Source organism: Spinacia oleracea, chromosome 4, assembly GCF_020520425.1.
Source record: "Spinacia oleracea cultivar Varoflay chromosome 4, BTI_SOV_V1, whole genome shotgun sequence".
Taxonomy (NCBI): Eukaryota; Viridiplantae; Streptophyta; class Magnoliopsida; order Caryophyllales; family Amaranthaceae; genus Spinacia; species Spinacia oleracea.
The window spans coordinates 22,573,593-22,591,985 of record NC_079490.1 but is presented as its reverse complement, the minus strand read 5'-3'; the positions used below and the strand labels follow the sequence as shown (position 1 = coordinate 22,591,985).

The following is an 18,393-nucleotide window of genomic DNA, read 5'->3' as shown; positions in this document are numbered from 1 at the left end:
TAAGGATATTGGTTGGAATGCAATGCAATACTTGAAAACTTATCTTATATGGTTACTATTCTTGGCAGCGGGTAAGCATAGCAGTTACTATAAATAACAGTTAATAAAAATGGAAATATGGTTTTTGGGATTGTCAGTAAGTCACAGGTTGTTCGTTGCATGTTTAGGAAATCTTAGTCAAGCAATGTTTGGTTTAATCATCGAACACACCCCTTCGAGCCTAGGGACAAATGTAGGCGTCTGCAATATTATATTTCCAAATAGATCTATTCAAAAATTATACATAGTATATATACTTTGTCCTCGCTACATCCAACACTATGTGTACTTGGAAAATTAATCAAAATTCTGCCTAAATATGTTTTTCGCTCGATTCATTGAGACGAATTAAACATGGCCCCAAATGAATTTGTTTTTTTCTTATATATTAGAAAAAATTTAGAAGATTCTCTTCAACTATTAATAGTATAAAAAACCTGTAATGGAGCATTATTATTGAACATAGGGACTATAAAATTAATAATACGTATTGAAATCGAAATTTATAGATCTATAGAAGCTCTGGATTTTGGTGCCGAAAATGAAATTTTTACGCCAAAATCAGGGTTGCAACATCTTCAAACACGTTCTGAAATGCAACATTCATTTAATGAATTCATGGAAGTGATTCATGGTTCAGCAAATCAGATGAAACAAGGTAATGCTCGATCTAATATGGCGGTGGGTACGATTTCAATTCCTATTTTGCAGCAATTTGATGAAGTTGCTAATACTGATAATGAACCTATTGCTGAATCAAATAGTGCGAATGAGTCATTTTTTAATCCAGAACATATTGACCTAGATAATACTGATGACAATGAATTTCATAATGTTGAGAGTAACCCTGTTGAAATTGAGTTAGATGATATTCAAGAGGAGATCGGTTTTTGGAAGTCAGATGTGGCGTGTTACATTGTGGGGGCTAATCCTCCTATCAATGTCATGGAGGGATTCATTAGGAGGATATGGAAGCACCTGAATATAGACAAGGTTGTAATGGTGAGAAAGGGGTTTTCCGGTGAGATTTCTTACTATGGATTCGAGAGATAAGGTGATGACAGGACATTATTTTTTTGACAACAAACCCCTTACTCTGAAACCATGGGATCCTGATATGGATATGGATAAACCAGAGCTTCAATCTGTACCAATATGGGTGCAATTGAAGTTAAACTTTAAGTATTGGGGTGAGAAGGCAACATTTAAGATTGTGGCACAATTAGGGAAGCCAATCAGGAGGGACCAGGCTACAATTTGTAGAGACAAATTGCAGTTTTCTAGGGTAATGGTGGATGTGCCATTGTCACAAGACTTACCTGACTACATCTCTTTTAGAGATGAGAATGGAGTAATGGTGAGAGTTGCTCTATTCTATGAATGGAGGCCAACAATGTGCACACAGTGCAAGATGTTTGGTCACTTACAGGCTGAGTGTAGACAAGGTATGAAGAGGGTTTGGGTCAATAAGATCACTAAATCTTCACAACCTGATCCAGCACCAATCATTGAACATGTGGCTAGCCCTATTGTGGATCAAGAGGGATTTCAGAGATCTCTGGAGCCAATAAGGGTGAGAGTTGAATCAGAGGTTCCAGTTAGGATATCTAATGCATTTCAGATGTTGGATGCCCCAATAATTGATAATGCAGACTTGGTAGGAGGACAGGTTCAGGGGAATGAACAAAGTAGAGTTTTAACTGGAGATGGGAACTCTTCCAACTCTAATGGATAGAGTATTAGCTTGGAATGTCAGGGGTCTACACTCAGTTCAGAAACAGAATGAGGTTAAACACTTCATTCAGGAGTATGCAGTGGGTTTAGTGGTACTCCTGGAACACAAGGTGAAGCTCTCTAACCTAGGGAAGCTTTACCAAAATGTCTTTGCAAATTGGTGTTTTACAAGCAATTCTAGCTATCATCCTGGTGGTAGAATTGTTGTAGCTTGGAAGGCAGGATGATTTATAGTTAATATTGTAGCTGCTTCTAGTCAATTTGTGCATTGTCATGTTACTCCTGTAAGTGGTAGGCAAGCTTTTTACTGCACTTTTATTTATGTTTTTACTGATGCTGGTATGAGACAAGATCTACGGAGGGATTTGTTATTGCTTCATACTCAGGATCCTTAGATTGTGTGTGGGTATCTTAACTGTGTTAGGGCTCTAGATGAAAGAATTGGAGCTCTAGTAAGACATAGTGACATTGTATATGTTAGCAATTGTATGCATGCTTATGGTATGGAAGACATTAAATGTGTGGGCAATCTGTTTACCTGGAATAATAAGCAGCAAGGTAGTAGCAGAGTCTTTTCAAAAACTGATAGAATTATGGCCAACCATGCTTGGAAAAGTTGTTTCTCAGCTGCTGAAGTGTGTTTTATGCCAGAAGGCCACTTTGATCATTCTCCTGGGTTTCTATCTGTGTATCCTAGATATGATGGAGGGAAGAAACCTTTTAAATACTTCACAATGTGGAAGTGTTCAGCTGTTTTTTCAGACATTATTCAGAAGGCTTGGAACATCCAGATAAGTGGGAGCAAAATGTTCATCTTGGTTAATAAACTGAAGAGAGTAAATCATGCACTTAAGGATCTGAATAAAGTAGGGTTTACTGATGTGCAAGCTGCTGATTTTAGAGGACATCAGAATATGGTGGCTGCTCAGAGTGCAATGTAATAACCCTACTGATCAAGGTGTTGCAGATGCAGAGTTGAAGGAAATCCAAGAGTATAAAGAGAAATATAAAGCTTAACTGGCTTTTCTCAGTCAGAAAGCTAAGGTGTCATGGCTTAAAGATGGGGATGAAAATACTGCCCTTTTTCATCAGAGTATTAGGAGCAGGAAGGTGCAGAACCAAGTTTATAACATCTATGATATGAAAGGGGAATGGAAAGATACAACTGATGGGGTTTCACAAGCTTTTTTAGATTATTACAAAGTTCTACTAGGTAGTACTCATGAACTTAGAACTCTAATAAGCAGGCAGGTGGTTCAACAGGGGCCAGTTTGTATGGATCTTCACAAAGCTATCTTAAATGCTCCTTATACAGCAGATGAAGTGAAGAAGGCTCTCTTTTCTATTCCAGGTGTTAAAGCTCTTGGACCAGATTGTTTTGGTTCTTATTTCTATAAAGATGCATGGCATATTGTTGGGGATGAAGTCATTGCAGCCATCCTTGATATGTTGCAGCAAGGTCAACTCTTGAAAGAAGTGAATCATACAGTGATTACTCTCATTCCTTATACTAAATGTCCAAAAGATGTGAGTGAATTTAGACCAATCTCTTGCTGTAACACTAACTAAAAATGCATAACAAAAGTTCTGTGTGGGAGATTAAGACATGTTCTTCCTGATCTTATTCTAGAGAATTAAGGAGGTTTTGTTCATGGAAGGTACATAGTGCATAATATTATGGTGGTCCAAGACTAAGTAAAGCATTATGGGAGGAAGGGAGTTAAGCCTAGCTGTCTTATGAAGATCGATCTTCAAAAAGCTTATGATATTGTTGATTGGAAATTTTTGCATGAAATGCTGGAATTTCTTGACTTTCCCAAGAAGTTTGTAGATATGGTCATGCAGTGTGTTGGTACTCCTATGTTTTCCTTGATGCTGAATAGGTCTATGCATGGTTTCTTTAAATCCCAAAGAGGTTTGAGGCAAGGAGATCCTATCTCTCCTCTGCTGTTTTTCATCTATGTGGAATATTTGTTTAAGATTCTAAATAGAATGAGTGCTATGCGGCCTATGCCTCAATTTCAGTTTCATCTAAGGTGTAAAGATCTGATATTATGCAGTATGGGTGATTACCAGTCTATCTATCTTCTTCTTCGAGCTTTCAAACTTTTTTCTAACTCAGCCGGCTTAAAGGCAAATCAACAGAAGTCTTCTATCTACTGTCATGGTATGTAGGAAGTTGATATCCAAAGGGTTGTGGATGCTTCTAGTTTTTGTAGAAGTATGCTGCCATTTAAGTATTTGGGAGTTCCTATCTGCTCTTAGATGATTTATGTGGCTCAATGTGGTCATCTGGTGGATAAAATGATAACCAGGATTAAGGTTTGGAGCTCTAGAAACTTGTCTTATACAACCAGAATGCAACTAATTAATTATGTTTTGCTTAGTTTGCATATGTACTGGGCTCAGATCTATGTGCTTCCAAAAAGTGTTATGCAGGATATTGTGAAGATATGTAGAGCAGTTCTATGGAGTGGGCATGCTTTCAGTCATGAACCAAGCAACATAGCTTGGGAGAAGGTCTGTAGTGACAAGCAAACTGGAGGATTGGGTTTTAGAGATGTTCTGCTATGGAATACTGCTTTTATGGGGAAATATGTATGGGCTTTAGTCAATAAACAGGATAATGTCTGGATCAGGTGGGTTACTTCCGTATACTTAAAGGATGGGGAATGGTGGGAGTATCTGTAATAGTCCGCCCTTAACGAGCTGCTTGCAAATTAAAATTAACTCTGCTAAACAGACTTAACTTATTAAAACAACTTCAAACATTTAAACACAAGCTTAGTTTGTCTTAAAGACACTAATTAACTTTAAACTTTTAATTATCAAAGAAAAATTCGGCAGCATTTCCCCTAAATATGGACAACCTAAAACATTATTAGGAAATTACGTCAGATTTTCTTTCTTTCACCTGCTTCAGTTACAACATTCCAACATATAACATTTCCCAAAACATCATCAGGGTGTCACTGCAACAACCCACACTTAGTAAGCTACTTCTAAGCACACTTAACCTTAAACCAACAACTTAACTTAACTACAACTCCAACACGGATATATAATCCAAAATGTATAAACCAAAAGCTTTAAGAAGAAATTATACAGCCCAATAACAAACTCTAGAAAACTCAATTAGATTTGGCGAATCCATAACCCAACCTTGGACGTATAAGGCCCCCGGAGATCTCTACGAACCTTGAACCTGAACTGAGACTCGACTCTTGCTACCTGCAAAACATTTTAACTCTGCCCCCACCGAGACAGGTTCATAAAAAAAAATCAGCGGAAATCTGAGTACACACATCCAACCTGAAATACATTTGATAGGTGGCTCAAAGTAATTTTAGTTTTAGTTTTATATTTTGCTCGAAAAGCAACTTCGTTCTTAAACATACTTGAATTGGAAGAAAAAGGACAATACTTGATAAAACGTTATAATTTCTTTGAAATATATTTCATGAAATCCTTTTTACTCAATCAACATCTTGGAAAACAATACAATAGTATTTCTCGCAATAAATTCCGTCCTTACTTACCAAATGAAAAAATTTCTAAATTCACAATCACATCAATTGAATTAGACTCACAACTTAAGATTCGTCTTGTCATTCTTATACTCTTAATCATGTTCAATCATAACCTAATTCGACAATTACTCATAACGATTGCTCGAGTATTATAGGTAAATCTTTTTCCCAACCCATAGTTTATGCCACAAGGTGAAACTCAATATATGTATTCACAACTTAATGCGAAACTCAGTGCCACAACATTGCCTGAGTTATATGACTTTGCTTCGTAAAACTCTTGCAACCACAATTCAATTGCACAATACATATTCGAAAGAAATTCATAACACAGTGCGAAAATAGATAATTTAATTCAACATATTAGTTTAGCAATTGGGGAAAGTGAACACGAATAGAGAGGGGTCACCACGACCAACTGTCTCTACACGGTGGGGGTCGTCACCCTCCTGTTTACCATATGCTTGCAAGACTTGCAGGACGCGTCCTAAGGGCACCACGCCCTGATGTAAAAGAGCACCACGCTCTGAGCACCACGCTCGATAAAAGGTTGTTCATCACCGATGCAAGTGAGCACCACGCAACACAGACACGGCTACTTTCCCCTACAGAATTACCTTGATATTGTTTTATATATAATCGTGCTCAACACATAACTTGCATTATCTTATTCTCAAGTTAGGTTCTTTCTCATTATGATTCATCTCAATTATCTTCATATAATTCTTTAACCCAAGTAGTTACTTCCTCAATCATTTACCATAAGCAGACACTTCATTCCACTAACTCTTTGATCAAGACTCTTACCTCATATTTCATTAGACAACTTAGTAACGCAACTTCCATACTTTATACATTAATCCTCTATTTCTAGTAATAACGTCAATTTAAAACGAAAAAATGCTGGTAATAACATCAATTTAAAACAAATGAATTCTAAAACAATGTAGTAATCCCTTTTATGAAGAACATATATGTAAAACTAGTATTCTTACTTCGAAAGTCTTTGAGGTTTGGAAAACTTTTTCGATCCATCTTATATACATAATTATTTATTTAATTGGTGAGCTTAGTGTGCCTGAAATGTGTTTTATAAATATTTGCATAAAACTTAAATGCTCAAAATAAACATCAATATTCATAGAACTTAATATTCTTAGAATTCCTATATATTGCAAACTCATAAGTTATAAAACATGAAAACTTGATTTTTAATTTTAAAGTACGTCGTTTACTCTTTATAATAAACTCCTTTTTAAACTTGTTGAATATTTCAATATTTGCAACCATTGTCATGTTTAAGAACTCAAAACAAATAGAAAACATCCTTATCTATAGTCGTTCCAATTCTCAAATTCCTTTAAAGTTAACGTTTTCCAAAACTAGTTTAAATTCATAATTCATAGATTGAACAAAAACATGTAACTTTTTAAGAAATTACAAAGTAAATATGTATTGTTAGGAATGATTTTAAACCCTATTAACAAAAACATGCATCTTTTAAGAAACTCAAAGCAAGTTTGACCCGATTGAATGAAAATATAAACCTATTTGAAAATAGAACATCTTAGAATTGATTAAAATTACTTCTTTGACTTCACTTAATCTTATTTTAGGATCTCTTAACTTAGTATCAAGACCTTAGCTCCTTTAGAGACTCGAGTATGACTAGTTATATTACGAAAGGACCTTTACTTAATCATTAACGTTTTCAATTTATGATTAACTCTTTTAAGACTCACTTAACCTTTTGACTCATCCACATAACTCATGATTAATCATGACACTAATTTACTCTCTAATTCAACCTCAAGAACCCTCCATGAACTCAATTATCTAATCGCACAATCTCTCAACTCAAACCATCCCTCACTCGAATTACCAACTGACACAAACATTCATTTCACAAGAATCAAGGTTCTAAAATAAACATTACAATCCAATTTGCAAGCATAATTTTATTTGCAAACACAAATCAATTTGCAAAATATAATTAAATTTTACAAATCACAATTTAAAATCCATACCTATATACATATATATACATAATAGTCACTCATAGTCACTCATAAGTCACTCATAGTCACTCATAGTTACTCATAAGCGTTGAAGATGGTTGGACAATGTGTACCTTCAATAGTCACTCATAAGTCTCCAAAGCTACATATTCAATCTTTATTCTCCACTTAACTTCATGACACAAATCTTCTTAACCGTTCTCCACCAGTTTACCTCAACAAGAAAGACTTAATTAATAACTATTTACTCCGATCTAGCTAGAACTAAATTAATTATTTTGGAAACCATAATTGATTTTTTTTTGAAACTTAATTTAGAACTAATACAACATGTGTTTTATTTTAGAAAACCCAATCGAATTTCATAAACATAAATAGCAATTAAATGCAAAAGAAAAATCAAAATACTCGTTTAAATTAATACAAATAAATTCTAATTGTATTTTCTCAGGATTACTCTTTAGAAAAACAAAATTTAATCTTCGAATCGCTTAGTTATATTCAAATTTGCTTGATTGATCAATTGAAATCATTTTTATATATACAAGTATAATAATAGAACTTATACAATTTTCAAATGAATAATAATAATAACAAAGAATAGAGAAGAATTGAATTGGCTTGAGGTATACCCTTAAGATAGCAGAGGCAGCAGAGCAATGACCAACGATAACAATCAAATCAACAACAACAACCAACATCACGGCAACAACGGCAACAAAACGGCGGAACACCGTTGCACCGATGGCCAAAAAGGGTGGCGCACCCACGAAAAAGGAGAGAGAAAATGAATTAGTTAGGGTTTGAGTTCCATAAATCAAAATCAATTCGATCAATTAAGGAAAACTGTTGAAGTGAGTTATCGATTAGGGATGTGGTGTGGATGGTGGTGGATTAGTGGCCACCACCGACGGCGACGACAACACAAAGCAAGAACGAGAGGGGAAGCAGCGAAGCAACACAGCGATCAACAACAACCGCAACACCGGCGGCAACTGGCGAGGAAGGGAGGTGAGGGAAGCAGTGGCGTTGTGGTGGACCGTCGTGGTGGAGTGAGGAGAAGAGAGAGAGTGAGCCGAGTGAAGAGGGGAAGAAAGAGGACCACGAGTGAGGGGAGAGAGAGAGAGTGAGTTAGAGATTTTTGTTTTTTTCCTTTTCCCTTTTTTTCCAGCAAATGGTTTAGTAAAAACAATAGAAAGAGTTTGATGGTTTTACTAATGATGATTCATCTTTCAAACAAAGGAAATCGGACATCAGGCAAGAGAATATTCGATTAGATTAATTCAACTTGAATAAGCTTTGATTAATTTAATTCGGAAAATATTCCTTTAACTTATTAAATTAACGAAAATAAAAATTAATATATTATCATTAATTTGATTTAAAATAGAAATTCTAATTCCATTAAAATTATTGAGTTTAAATAAATTAATTTAAAATTAACAAAATATGAACTCTTAAAATAAATAAATTTCCAAAAATTTATCTCAAGGTAAAGCTCGAGAGTCAATTCGAAAACTAGCTTAGATATACTAATGAAAATCTCAAATTCATTCACCAGTTTAATAAAATTTCAAGATCTTAATCTCAAATTAGATTTAGGAGAAATTCTAATGACACGTTTAAGACGATAATTACTCTTAGTGTCATATTAAAAGCTTCTTAAAATCAGGGCTATTACAGTATCAACCTAGCTCTTCTGCTAGTTGGTACTGGAAGTAAGTATGCAACACAAAGGAGAAGTTAAAACAATTCTTTACTCTTGCAGAACTGGAGAACATGACTCAATATTCAGTGAAGCAAGTGTATGAAAATTAATTGGGAATAAGCCTAGGGTCCATTGGGATAAAATGGTTTGGAATAGATTGAACATTCCCAAGCTTAGATTCATCTGTTGGTTAGCTGTTCAATCCAGACTTCAGACTACAGACAAGCTAGCAAAGATATGTATTAGTCAATCCTCTAAATGCCTGATTTGTGGTTTAGATGATGAGACTCATCAACATTTATTCTTTCAATGCCCTTATAGTAGGCAGATTATTCATGCAGTGCATTAGTGGGTTGGATTCTCAATTGATGGCAATTTGGTTCAGTTACTCAGGAAAGCTGGTCAAAGTAGAGCTTCTAGGTTCAGGAAGCAAGTGTATTTTGTCGCCATTGGTGCGGCTGTCTACTTGATTTGGAAGTGTAGGAACACTAGTTTCTGGGATAATTCATCCCCACTGCCAGTCACAATGTGGAAAGCTTGAAGCAGATGGTAAGAAGCAGAATCCAAGTAGTTTTGCCAAGACATGTAAGCAAGAGAGATAGTGATTTGTTTACAACTTTGTAATAGCCTTTCTGGCTTTCTGTCTTTCTGTTTTGTTCTTGAAAGCCTTGTTATAGCTTTGTTTTTTGTTGATTCCTGGTGCATAGAGTCCAACCTAGTTGGTTTTTTTTTGTTTTTTTGAGGGAAACCTAGTTGGTTTGTATGGCTGGGAATTGGCTTAAGTTGTAATTCTTGGTTCTATTAATATTATTTCTCTCTTGCTTAGAAAAAAAAAACCATATACTATAACAGACACCAAAAATGACATGTGTCACTTTCTGATGCAATTTTTGAAGGAAATAATGCCCTTGGTCCAAGTTTGCATTTAATGCATTTAATGCTATGTCTAAAAAATGGGGTTCAATATTAATTAAACAAGTTAATTATTCAATGAGATCAAGTGATCTGAATGCCTAGTTAGGGGCCGCTTAAGTTCAATTGGAATTAATAATATTAATACCACACTCTTGACTGGCCCCGTAGGGTTACAAAAATATTACGTGAATGGATCAAGTATTTAGGTGAATATAATATTCAGTAAATACTCTAATTATTGATATTCGAAAATGATGGAGGTTGGCTCCAGTGGGAGCTAAAATCGTGAAAAGGCAAAGAAGGAATATTTACTGGAAATGAAGATATTGCCGGAAACAGAAATATGGTTCATAACGGAAATATAAATATTATCGAAGTCGAAAATATTACAGGAAATGGAGGTATGGTTCGTTTCGAAAAATATTAAAGGAAATGGAAATGGAAATGTTGCAGGAATAGGAAAATATTGTCGGAAACGGAAATATTATCGGAAACGGAAATATTGCCGAAACGGAAATATTATCAGAATCAGAAATATTGTCGAAATCAGAAAATATTGTCGGAATCGGAAATATTATCGGAAACTTAAATATTGTTCGAATCGGAAGTACGACGAGTGACAGGCCAGTAAGCGAGTCAGCCCGTCGCTTGACGAGCAGGCCCACGAGGCACGACAAGCCAATGCCAAGAACAAACCCCAACGCCAGCGCCAAGCACGAATCCCAGCATCAACGCTAGGCCCAGCGCCCAACGACGCTTGCCATCCTTGGCATGGGCGGCGTGGCAACGTGCGTGGCAAGGAAGCAAGGCAAGCCTTGCGCGTCAAAGTAGTAGCGTGTGTGGCAGCACAGTAGCTTGGGCCACAAGCTATCCGTTTTCCTTGTCCTACTTAAACTTATAATTTTATGTTTATCCTAATACTCAAGTATTTGGATTTTCCTAAAAGACTAAGAATTTGAGATTGATATAAACCCTAAATATACACGTTTAATAAATCTTCATTCTAATAGGATATGACTATTTTATTCCCCTATAAATATGTGATCCATGATCATAAATTTAGACATCACAACTTGAATTCAATAAATTAAATATTCTTGCCTATCACTTATAATGAGTTCCCGAGTGCATATTGAAGGAAATAATGCCCTTGGTCCAAGTATGCTTTCTATGTTAAGTCTAATAAATGCGGTTCAGTATTAATTAACAAGTTAATAATTCAGTGAGATCAAGTGAGCTGAATGCCTAGCTAGAGGCCGCTTCAGTTCAAGTGGAATTAATGATATTAATCCACAGCTTACTCTTGACTGAACCCGTAGGGTCACACAAATAGTACGTAAACGGATCAAGTATTTAATGGCATTAAATACTCTATCTATGGATATTCAGAATCGACGGATCTTGGTTTCAGTGGGAGCTGAGATCGTCACAAGCAAGAAATGAATACTCCGGAAACGATGATATTGCCGGAAACGGAAATATGGATCGTATCGGAAATATAAATATTATCCAAGTCGTAGATGTTGCCGGAAACGGAAACATGGTACGTATCGGAAAATATTATCTGAAATGGAAATATTGCCGGAATCGGAAATATTGCCGGAAACGGAAATATTGTCAGAATCCGAAATATTATCGGAATCGGAAAATAATTCCGGAAACGGAAATATTAAATATTTGTTCGAAACGGAAATTAATTCCGGAATCGGAAATATTAAATATTGTTCGTATCGGAAATGAATTCCGGAATCGGGAATTTAATCGGAAGCGTATCGTACGAATTAGCATCGGACGAGGCCCGCTAGACGAAGGCCCAGCACGAAGCCAGGCCAACGCCCAGTGAGCTGCACGCAGCAACGCACGCCTCGACCAGGCCCAGCGCAAGGCCAGGCCTAGCCAAGGGCGCGCGCGCGCGCAGCACCGCACATGGGCTGTGCGCCTGTCGTGGGCAGCAAGGCCTGCGCGGGTACACGGCTTGTACGATGCGTGTGCGGGAAATCCTAATCCTATTAGGATTCGTGCGAAGATTAAAATCCTAATCCTATTAGATTTGCTTTGTTATTTAGAGTCCTAATAAAGTTCTAATTAACAAATCCACATCCTAGTAGGATTATAATTCCTTTTCCATACTCCTATAAATAAATGCCTAGGGTCACAATTTATGGGTACGATTGAAGTATTCAAAGGTTAAGTTTTTGAAATATAAATCAGCCATACACTTGCAATAAGAGCCGAAAATCCTAAGCACCTTAAGGGCGATTCTAGTTGGTCTAACTTGAGGCGGATCCGGACGTACTGTGGACTATCTACGGAGGGACGACATTTGGAGTCCTAAAGACTTGTTCTTGTTCGGTTCGGGCGCAGCTAGGGAAGGAACGCTACAACATGTATGCATCTATACTATGCTAAATGATTATGTGCAAATAATATGCTTTCCTGGCTTTATGGTTTTTCCGCATGATTTATGAATTGTCATATGTATCATAACCTAACAGTGGTATCACGAGCCTCTTATTATTTTCATAATCTAAATTGCATGAACTTGGTTAAATATTACAAATTTGTAAGAATTAAAAGGGGTGATTAATTTTCGTAATTGTTAATTAATTGCAAATTGCGTTTATTTAATTATACGTACGCAGTTTCGGCAGTTTCTTCGTTACTCATCCAAATCGAGTGATTTTTGTGTCAATTCCGCATGTAAAAGGCATTCTAAAATTTTGACAAAAACAATGTTTTTCGTCCGAACCCAGAATTCTCAAATTCGATGCCTAACTATGACTTTTCGGAGGTTTTAGTTTTTCGAATGCAAAATTTCGTAAATTTAAGATGTTAAATTAAATATTTGCGATTCTTGTTGATAAATCTTGAATTTTTGATTGACCTACTGTATATGTTTAACAAGTTTGAATGCCTAGCCTTGTTAATTATGCAATCTAATTTGTAATTATGATTAATTTGTTGAAAATTGGAATAATTTAGAATTAATTTGATTTTCATAATTAGTTATAATTTAATTAGATACCTATGATTAAAAACCACCATAAAAATTATAAATTTATGTTAAATTTTAAATTTTTATGACCTAGAATTGAATCCATGTTAATCGGAAATCAATTAAATAATAAATTTTCGATTTTTCGCCCTAAAATTGTGAAATTAATATTATTTATTAATTTGTCATTAATTTTGAATATAAATTTTTAATTTTTATGCGATTCGCTCATATAACTTGCACGCACAAAGCAATGGACGCTACGTGTTACCCTTAAGGGGTGTTGTATAGTGCGGGCATGCGACGACGAGCAAGGGAGCTCGTCGCCCATGCAGTACGAATGCAACGAGCAAGGGCATGGTGCACGAGCACAAGGCAGCAGCCCTGCCTTGTGTCGTGGGCTGTGTGCAATGGGCGCATGGGCAAGGGCGAGAGCAAGGCACGAGCAGTCGCGTGTGGGCAGCAAGCGTGCTGCGCCACAGTGCGCACTGCCTCGCGCAAGCATGTAGAGCCTCGCGCGCAGCGAGCGCAAATGTGCGTGCGACGAGCGCTGCGCCCAACGATAGCGTGCAGCGTGCTTGTTGCGACGTGTGACGAGCGCTGCGCCAAGCGATGGCCTGCAGCGTGCTTGTTTCGACGTGCGACGAGCGCTGCGCCCAGCGATGGCGAGCAGCGTGCTTGTTGCGACGTGCGACGAGCGCTGCGCCCAGCGATGGCCAGCAGCATGCTTGTTGCGACGAGCGCTGGCGCGCACCTTGCGATGGGGAGCAGCAACGATGCGACGCAGCGCATGGGCTGCGCGCACATGGCCAGCGATGGCTGTGTGAGAGTGGCCCATGGGCGTGCGATTTGTGGGGTTGTTTCGTTGCGATTAGATCGTTTTGAAATTTTAATTTGAAAATTTTCAGTTTATGTAAGTTTAATTAATTTTAAAATTAATAATTTAAATTATTTTCTTGGATTTTAATTTTGAATATTGTAATTATAATAAATTTTATTTATTCTAATTATCTTACTAAAATTAAAATCATGAATTAATTTAAATACGACTGAAATTAAATTAAATTTATGGATTCAATTATAAATTTATATGAGCTTTAAATTTTAATTAAATTTGTATGTTTCCGGTTAGACTAGAAATACATTTTTATGTTTAAAATTAGTAAAGCATATGAATTTATTGGTTTAAGTGGGAGCCCTTTTAGTCATATACTCTTGATTAGGTCTACAAATCCTTAAGGTTAAAAAAACTTGATTAGAATTAATAAGGACTGAATAATTTGTAGATTATTGGTGCCCTTGATTAATTGCTGCAAATGTTTATGTGATGCATAATGTGTTTTACTAACCAGCTCTGTGGGCCATTCATGTTAATGAATGGGTGAATGGTATATATTGTATATGTACTGTTTTGCAGGTTATGAAGTGACTAGTATGGCCCAAATAGGATAGAAAATATGGTCTGCGTACCATTAATTTGAATGTAATTGGTCTAAAGTACCAAAGTTGTTTTTCAAATCAAATATGGTCTGCGTACCATCAAATAGTTGTAATTAGTTTTAATTATAGCTTATCCTATTTGAAGAAAATGGTGCCTCCCACGGAGATTTTCCAGACGGACTTTGAAGTTAAAGCTTCAAGATGAAGTCGGGCCATACTAGATCACATTTATCTTATGCATGTTTTAAGTTATTTATTGCTTTTAAATATGTCTTAAAATGCATGAGATCAAAGCTTGATTATGTTGCATGATTAAGGATTTTAGTTCACTTAAAATCTAACCAACATAGTAAGAGCCTTAAGTTCCAAACTTAGAAATTGAGTTAAAAGGTGCCATGCCAAAATATACACTTGCTTGGATATCCTTTACATCAATCTAGTAATAGTTTTCGCTCAGCGAGGTGTTGCTTATTGGTCCTAAAGGGGCAAGGTACACAAATAATTGTGAGTACATGTTAGTTTTGGTGAAACTCAACGATATAAGTAAGGAGTCCTTTTATATCGTGGAAAAATCGATAGGCTTACCTAATAAGTTCTTAGACGTGCCTATCAACCAAGAATAGTTTCTAGACTATTAGCAAAAGGCTTTTGCTTACCTAAGATGTTTTAGGATTAAGTCGACAAACTGTGCTTAATTCTTCAATGATTTTAGGATCTTGGAATCATTTTATTCACACCTGCCGGAACACGTAACTTGAATAAAATGCTTAATGAACATTGAATTATGCATGTATGCTAGAATTTAAGTTTATTAAGAGAAACTGTGAATGGTTATTTATTTGTTTATTCTTTTCAATTGTAGTTTTAACTATGGCAAACAACAATTCATTCAACATTCGATCAATTCTCGAAAAGGAGAAGTTGAGCGGGAAAAACTTCCTTGACTGGCAAAGGAACTTGCAAATAGTTCTTATGCAGGAAGAAAAGGAGTATGTCCTGGAAGAGGCGATGCCCGAAGCCGCAGGCGACGGGGTCACTCAGCCAGCCCTCAATCGTTGGATTGATGCCAACAAGGATGTGAAATGTCTACCATGAGTGCAGATCTGCAGAAAACGTTCATCAACTCAGATGCTTTCACAATCATCAGTGAGTTGAAGAACATGTTCCAAGATCTGGCTCGAGTCGAAAGATTCGAGACTCATAGGCAAATTCTTGAGACCAAGCTTAAGAAAGGCGAGCCCGTAAGTCCACATGTTCTCAAAATGATTGGACTCATTGAGAATATGAGTCGGCTGGATCAGCAATTCTCTCAAGAAATGGTTGTAGACACCATCCTCCATTCTCTTCATAACGGGTATGATCAGTTTAAACTGAACTACAGTATGAATAGTCTGGACAAAACGCTCACTGAGCTTCACGGTATGCTGAAAACCGCTGAAAAGACGCTCAAAAGTGATAAGCAAGATGTGCTTATGGTGCGTGGGGGCAAGTTCAAGAAATCTGGAAAGAAGAGGAATGCTAAGAAAGGTGGCAACAAGGCCAGCCCAACTAAGCAAACTGGCGCCAAATCTGAAAAGAGGAAGGTCAGTCAACCCACTTCTGAATCCGAATGCTTCTACTGCAAGAAGAAGGGGCATTGGAAGAGAGATTGCTTGAAGCTAAAGGAAGATCAGAAGAACGGAACAGTCGTTCCATCTTCAGGTATTTTCGTTATAGACTGTATACTTGCTAATTCAACTTCTTGGGTATTAGATACAGGTTGTGGCTCACACTTATGTTCCAATCCCCATCCCCAGCCATACACATCACCAGCTTCTGTGACAGCAGCACTATGCTCAGCACCAGCAGCAACCATTTTCACAGGTGTTCCCTGGAAAAAGAGTAACAGCTACAAATTTCAGAAAGGCCACCCAAGCACTACATAAATACACAACAGAAAATATTTTATAACAAATTAAAAATTCAAAAAATCATCCAAATTTTTGAATAAAAAACATCAGCTCAGAAAAAAAAAAAATCAAAAGATTCAAAAGAATGATTTAAGAAAGTGCAGTTCTTTGGAGATATTATCTGTACCTGGAAGGCTTTAATCCTTTGTGGGACAAGAGAGTCCTCAGCAGTGCCAATACCAAGCTGGCCATTTTGGTTCCTTCCCCAACTTCAATTAATAAAAGACACGAGCAGGAGATACATTAGCCGAGGAAGTCTTGTTCTATACTCGGTATACCATTGAAATGGTATACTAATATTCTGCATTTTCATTTAGTACCAAACCACATAGTTTGGTACAAGAAGAGTAGTTGTATTTTCTCATTGGTAACAAACAACATAGTTTGGTAACGTGGTTTCATTTTTATTTGGTTCCAAACAACATAGTTTGGTACTCACAAGTCAAAGATAAATGTTATTTTTCGTGGGTCAGAATCAATTTATTACATGAACTTACCATTTAGCCCTTAATATACCACCTAAAGTTACTATTTTGTCCTTAGTATACCATTTCAATGGTATACCTATTATAGAATTAGAAAGCCTCTTATTAGCCAGTCACAGATCTTCCCATCCGTAAAGAAGTATCCTTAAAACTATTCTAGATGTCAGAAGTCAAAACCACACAAATTTCTACTCATATATCAAATAAGCAGAAGGTTAGGACACCAAGGAGGTCGATTGATTTTATTAGGAGGGAGAGGTCTAGAAATCACCACGTTGAATATATCAAGTGAGCATTAATAAATGCAAATGAAAAAGCTCAGATTTAGCTACAAGCTTATAAGAATCTTTCAAGAATCACTAGATGAGGGAGTAGACCCAAAGTCTATGAACATTAAAAGTTGAAATCTTTTAAACTATATATTGGAGTTAGGTCAATCCATTATAGCACCCTAGAGCACAACTAGAAACAAGCTGCATTGGTCCTTAAATTGACAAATCGGTAGAAAACAAGCAACTTGATGACTGGTAGTAACAAATCGAGTATCATAAATTCAGATATGAGAAAAAGGACTAGATTGGTTAGTTTTACAGCACTTTGAAGCTCGATAATAATTGCTAAGGTTGTTCAAGTTTTTATCAGTTTACATTCAATAAAAGCGGACGAGCAAGGATATATATACACAACTAACCTTGCAATTTCCCCGTCCATAGTGATTGCCAAACAGTGGCTGTCACCACAGGCAATTTGCTTGATCTTAACACTATCTAAGGTCTTGATTGGATGGGGAGTGAACAGATCGGTAGAGTTTCCATGACCTAATCTCCCAAAATCACCCCTGAAAATCTGTATCATATGAAATTCAACTTGCTGTGCAATAGAACTTGAAATTGCACCAGGTCCTATAACCTTAAAAAACATGAAATCACAAACAAAATGAGTATGGGATAGTCAACACGAAAACATACCATCCCCAACTGTAGACTTGTACACGTGGCTCGGAATATGCAAGGGTATGGTCAGCTCCACATGTAATGGAGTTAACCTCATGTTCATCCAATGCGCTCAATTGAACTGGTACAAATCGATCTTCAGGATCTCCATGGCCTAATTGCCCGTCCTCTCCTCTTCCCCAAGAGCAAACCACATTTCCAGCTGAACACAGATCAAATCATCATTGATCACAAATTCACAAGTAAAAAGATGAATATATCTTCAAATAAACCTAACAATAAAAATTTCATGAGTTTTGTTCTTGTGTTCTTCTTCCTGACTCACCCTTTTTCCTTGGGGGACCTAGGCTCCCTTTGGTATGGTGTAAAACGTTTTCAGTGCAAAATGATTTTCCGCAGTTCCTTATCCTGCAGCTAATGTAGCTATTGTATTTTGCTGCTCTTTCTTCTTTGTTTATGTAGCTACCTTCTTCCTGTAGCTAGGATATACCTTCTTATTGTTGGATATCATTTAAGCCATCCAATCCCGGAGCTTTATCATCTGCAATACTCCACATAGCCAGATCAATTTCTTTTCCAACCCTCGAAATCCTTTTTTTTTTTAACGGGATGTGGAAGCATATCCAA

General features: G+C 36.6%; 2 protein-coding genes and 2 long non-coding RNA genes across 4 annotated transcripts; 2 read left to right on the top strand and 2 right to left on the bottom strand.

Moving 5' to 3' along the window:
- The first annotated feature begins 1,096 nt into the window (after nucleotides 1-1,096).
- LOC110795692 (uncharacterized) lies at nucleotides 1,097-1,774 on the top strand. The gene has a single exon (XM_022000706.1). It carries the CDS (start codon nucleotides 1,097-1,099, stop codon nucleotides 1,772-1,774), a length of 678 nt encoding a protein of 225 aa, XP_021856398.1.
- Nucleotides 1,775-2,276: 502 nt separating this feature from the next.
- Nucleotides 2,277-4,464, top strand: LOC110795691 (uncharacterized). The gene is made up of 6 exons (XM_056841466.1): nucleotides 2,277-2,710; nucleotides 2,805-3,300; nucleotides 3,404-3,431; nucleotides 3,533-3,906; nucleotides 4,039-4,095; nucleotides 4,213-4,464. Exons 1-6 carry the CDS (start codon nucleotides 2,277-2,279, stop codon nucleotides 4,462-4,464), a joined length of 1,641 nt encoding a protein of 546 aa, XP_056697444.1.
- A 93-nt stretch (nucleotides 4,465-4,557) lies between these two features.
- On the bottom strand, nucleotides 4,558-8,503 carry LOC130459978 (uncharacterized). The gene is made up of 2 exons (XR_008919749.1): nucleotides 7,954-8,503; nucleotides 4,558-5,022 (listed from the first exon to the last, which is right to left on the bottom strand). It is a non-coding gene; the product is annotated as an uncharacterized lncRNA (long non-coding RNA).
- Nucleotides 8,504-16,162: 7,659 nt separating this feature from the next.
- On the bottom strand, nucleotides 16,163-17,993 carry LOC130472543 (uncharacterized). Its single transcript, XR_008933085.1, has 3 exons — nucleotides 17,782-17,993; nucleotides 16,456-16,537; nucleotides 16,163-16,249 (listed from the first exon to the last, which is right to left on the bottom strand). It is a non-coding gene; the product is annotated as an uncharacterized lncRNA (long non-coding RNA).
- Between the last annotated feature and the right edge of the window lie 400 nt (nucleotides 17,994-18,393).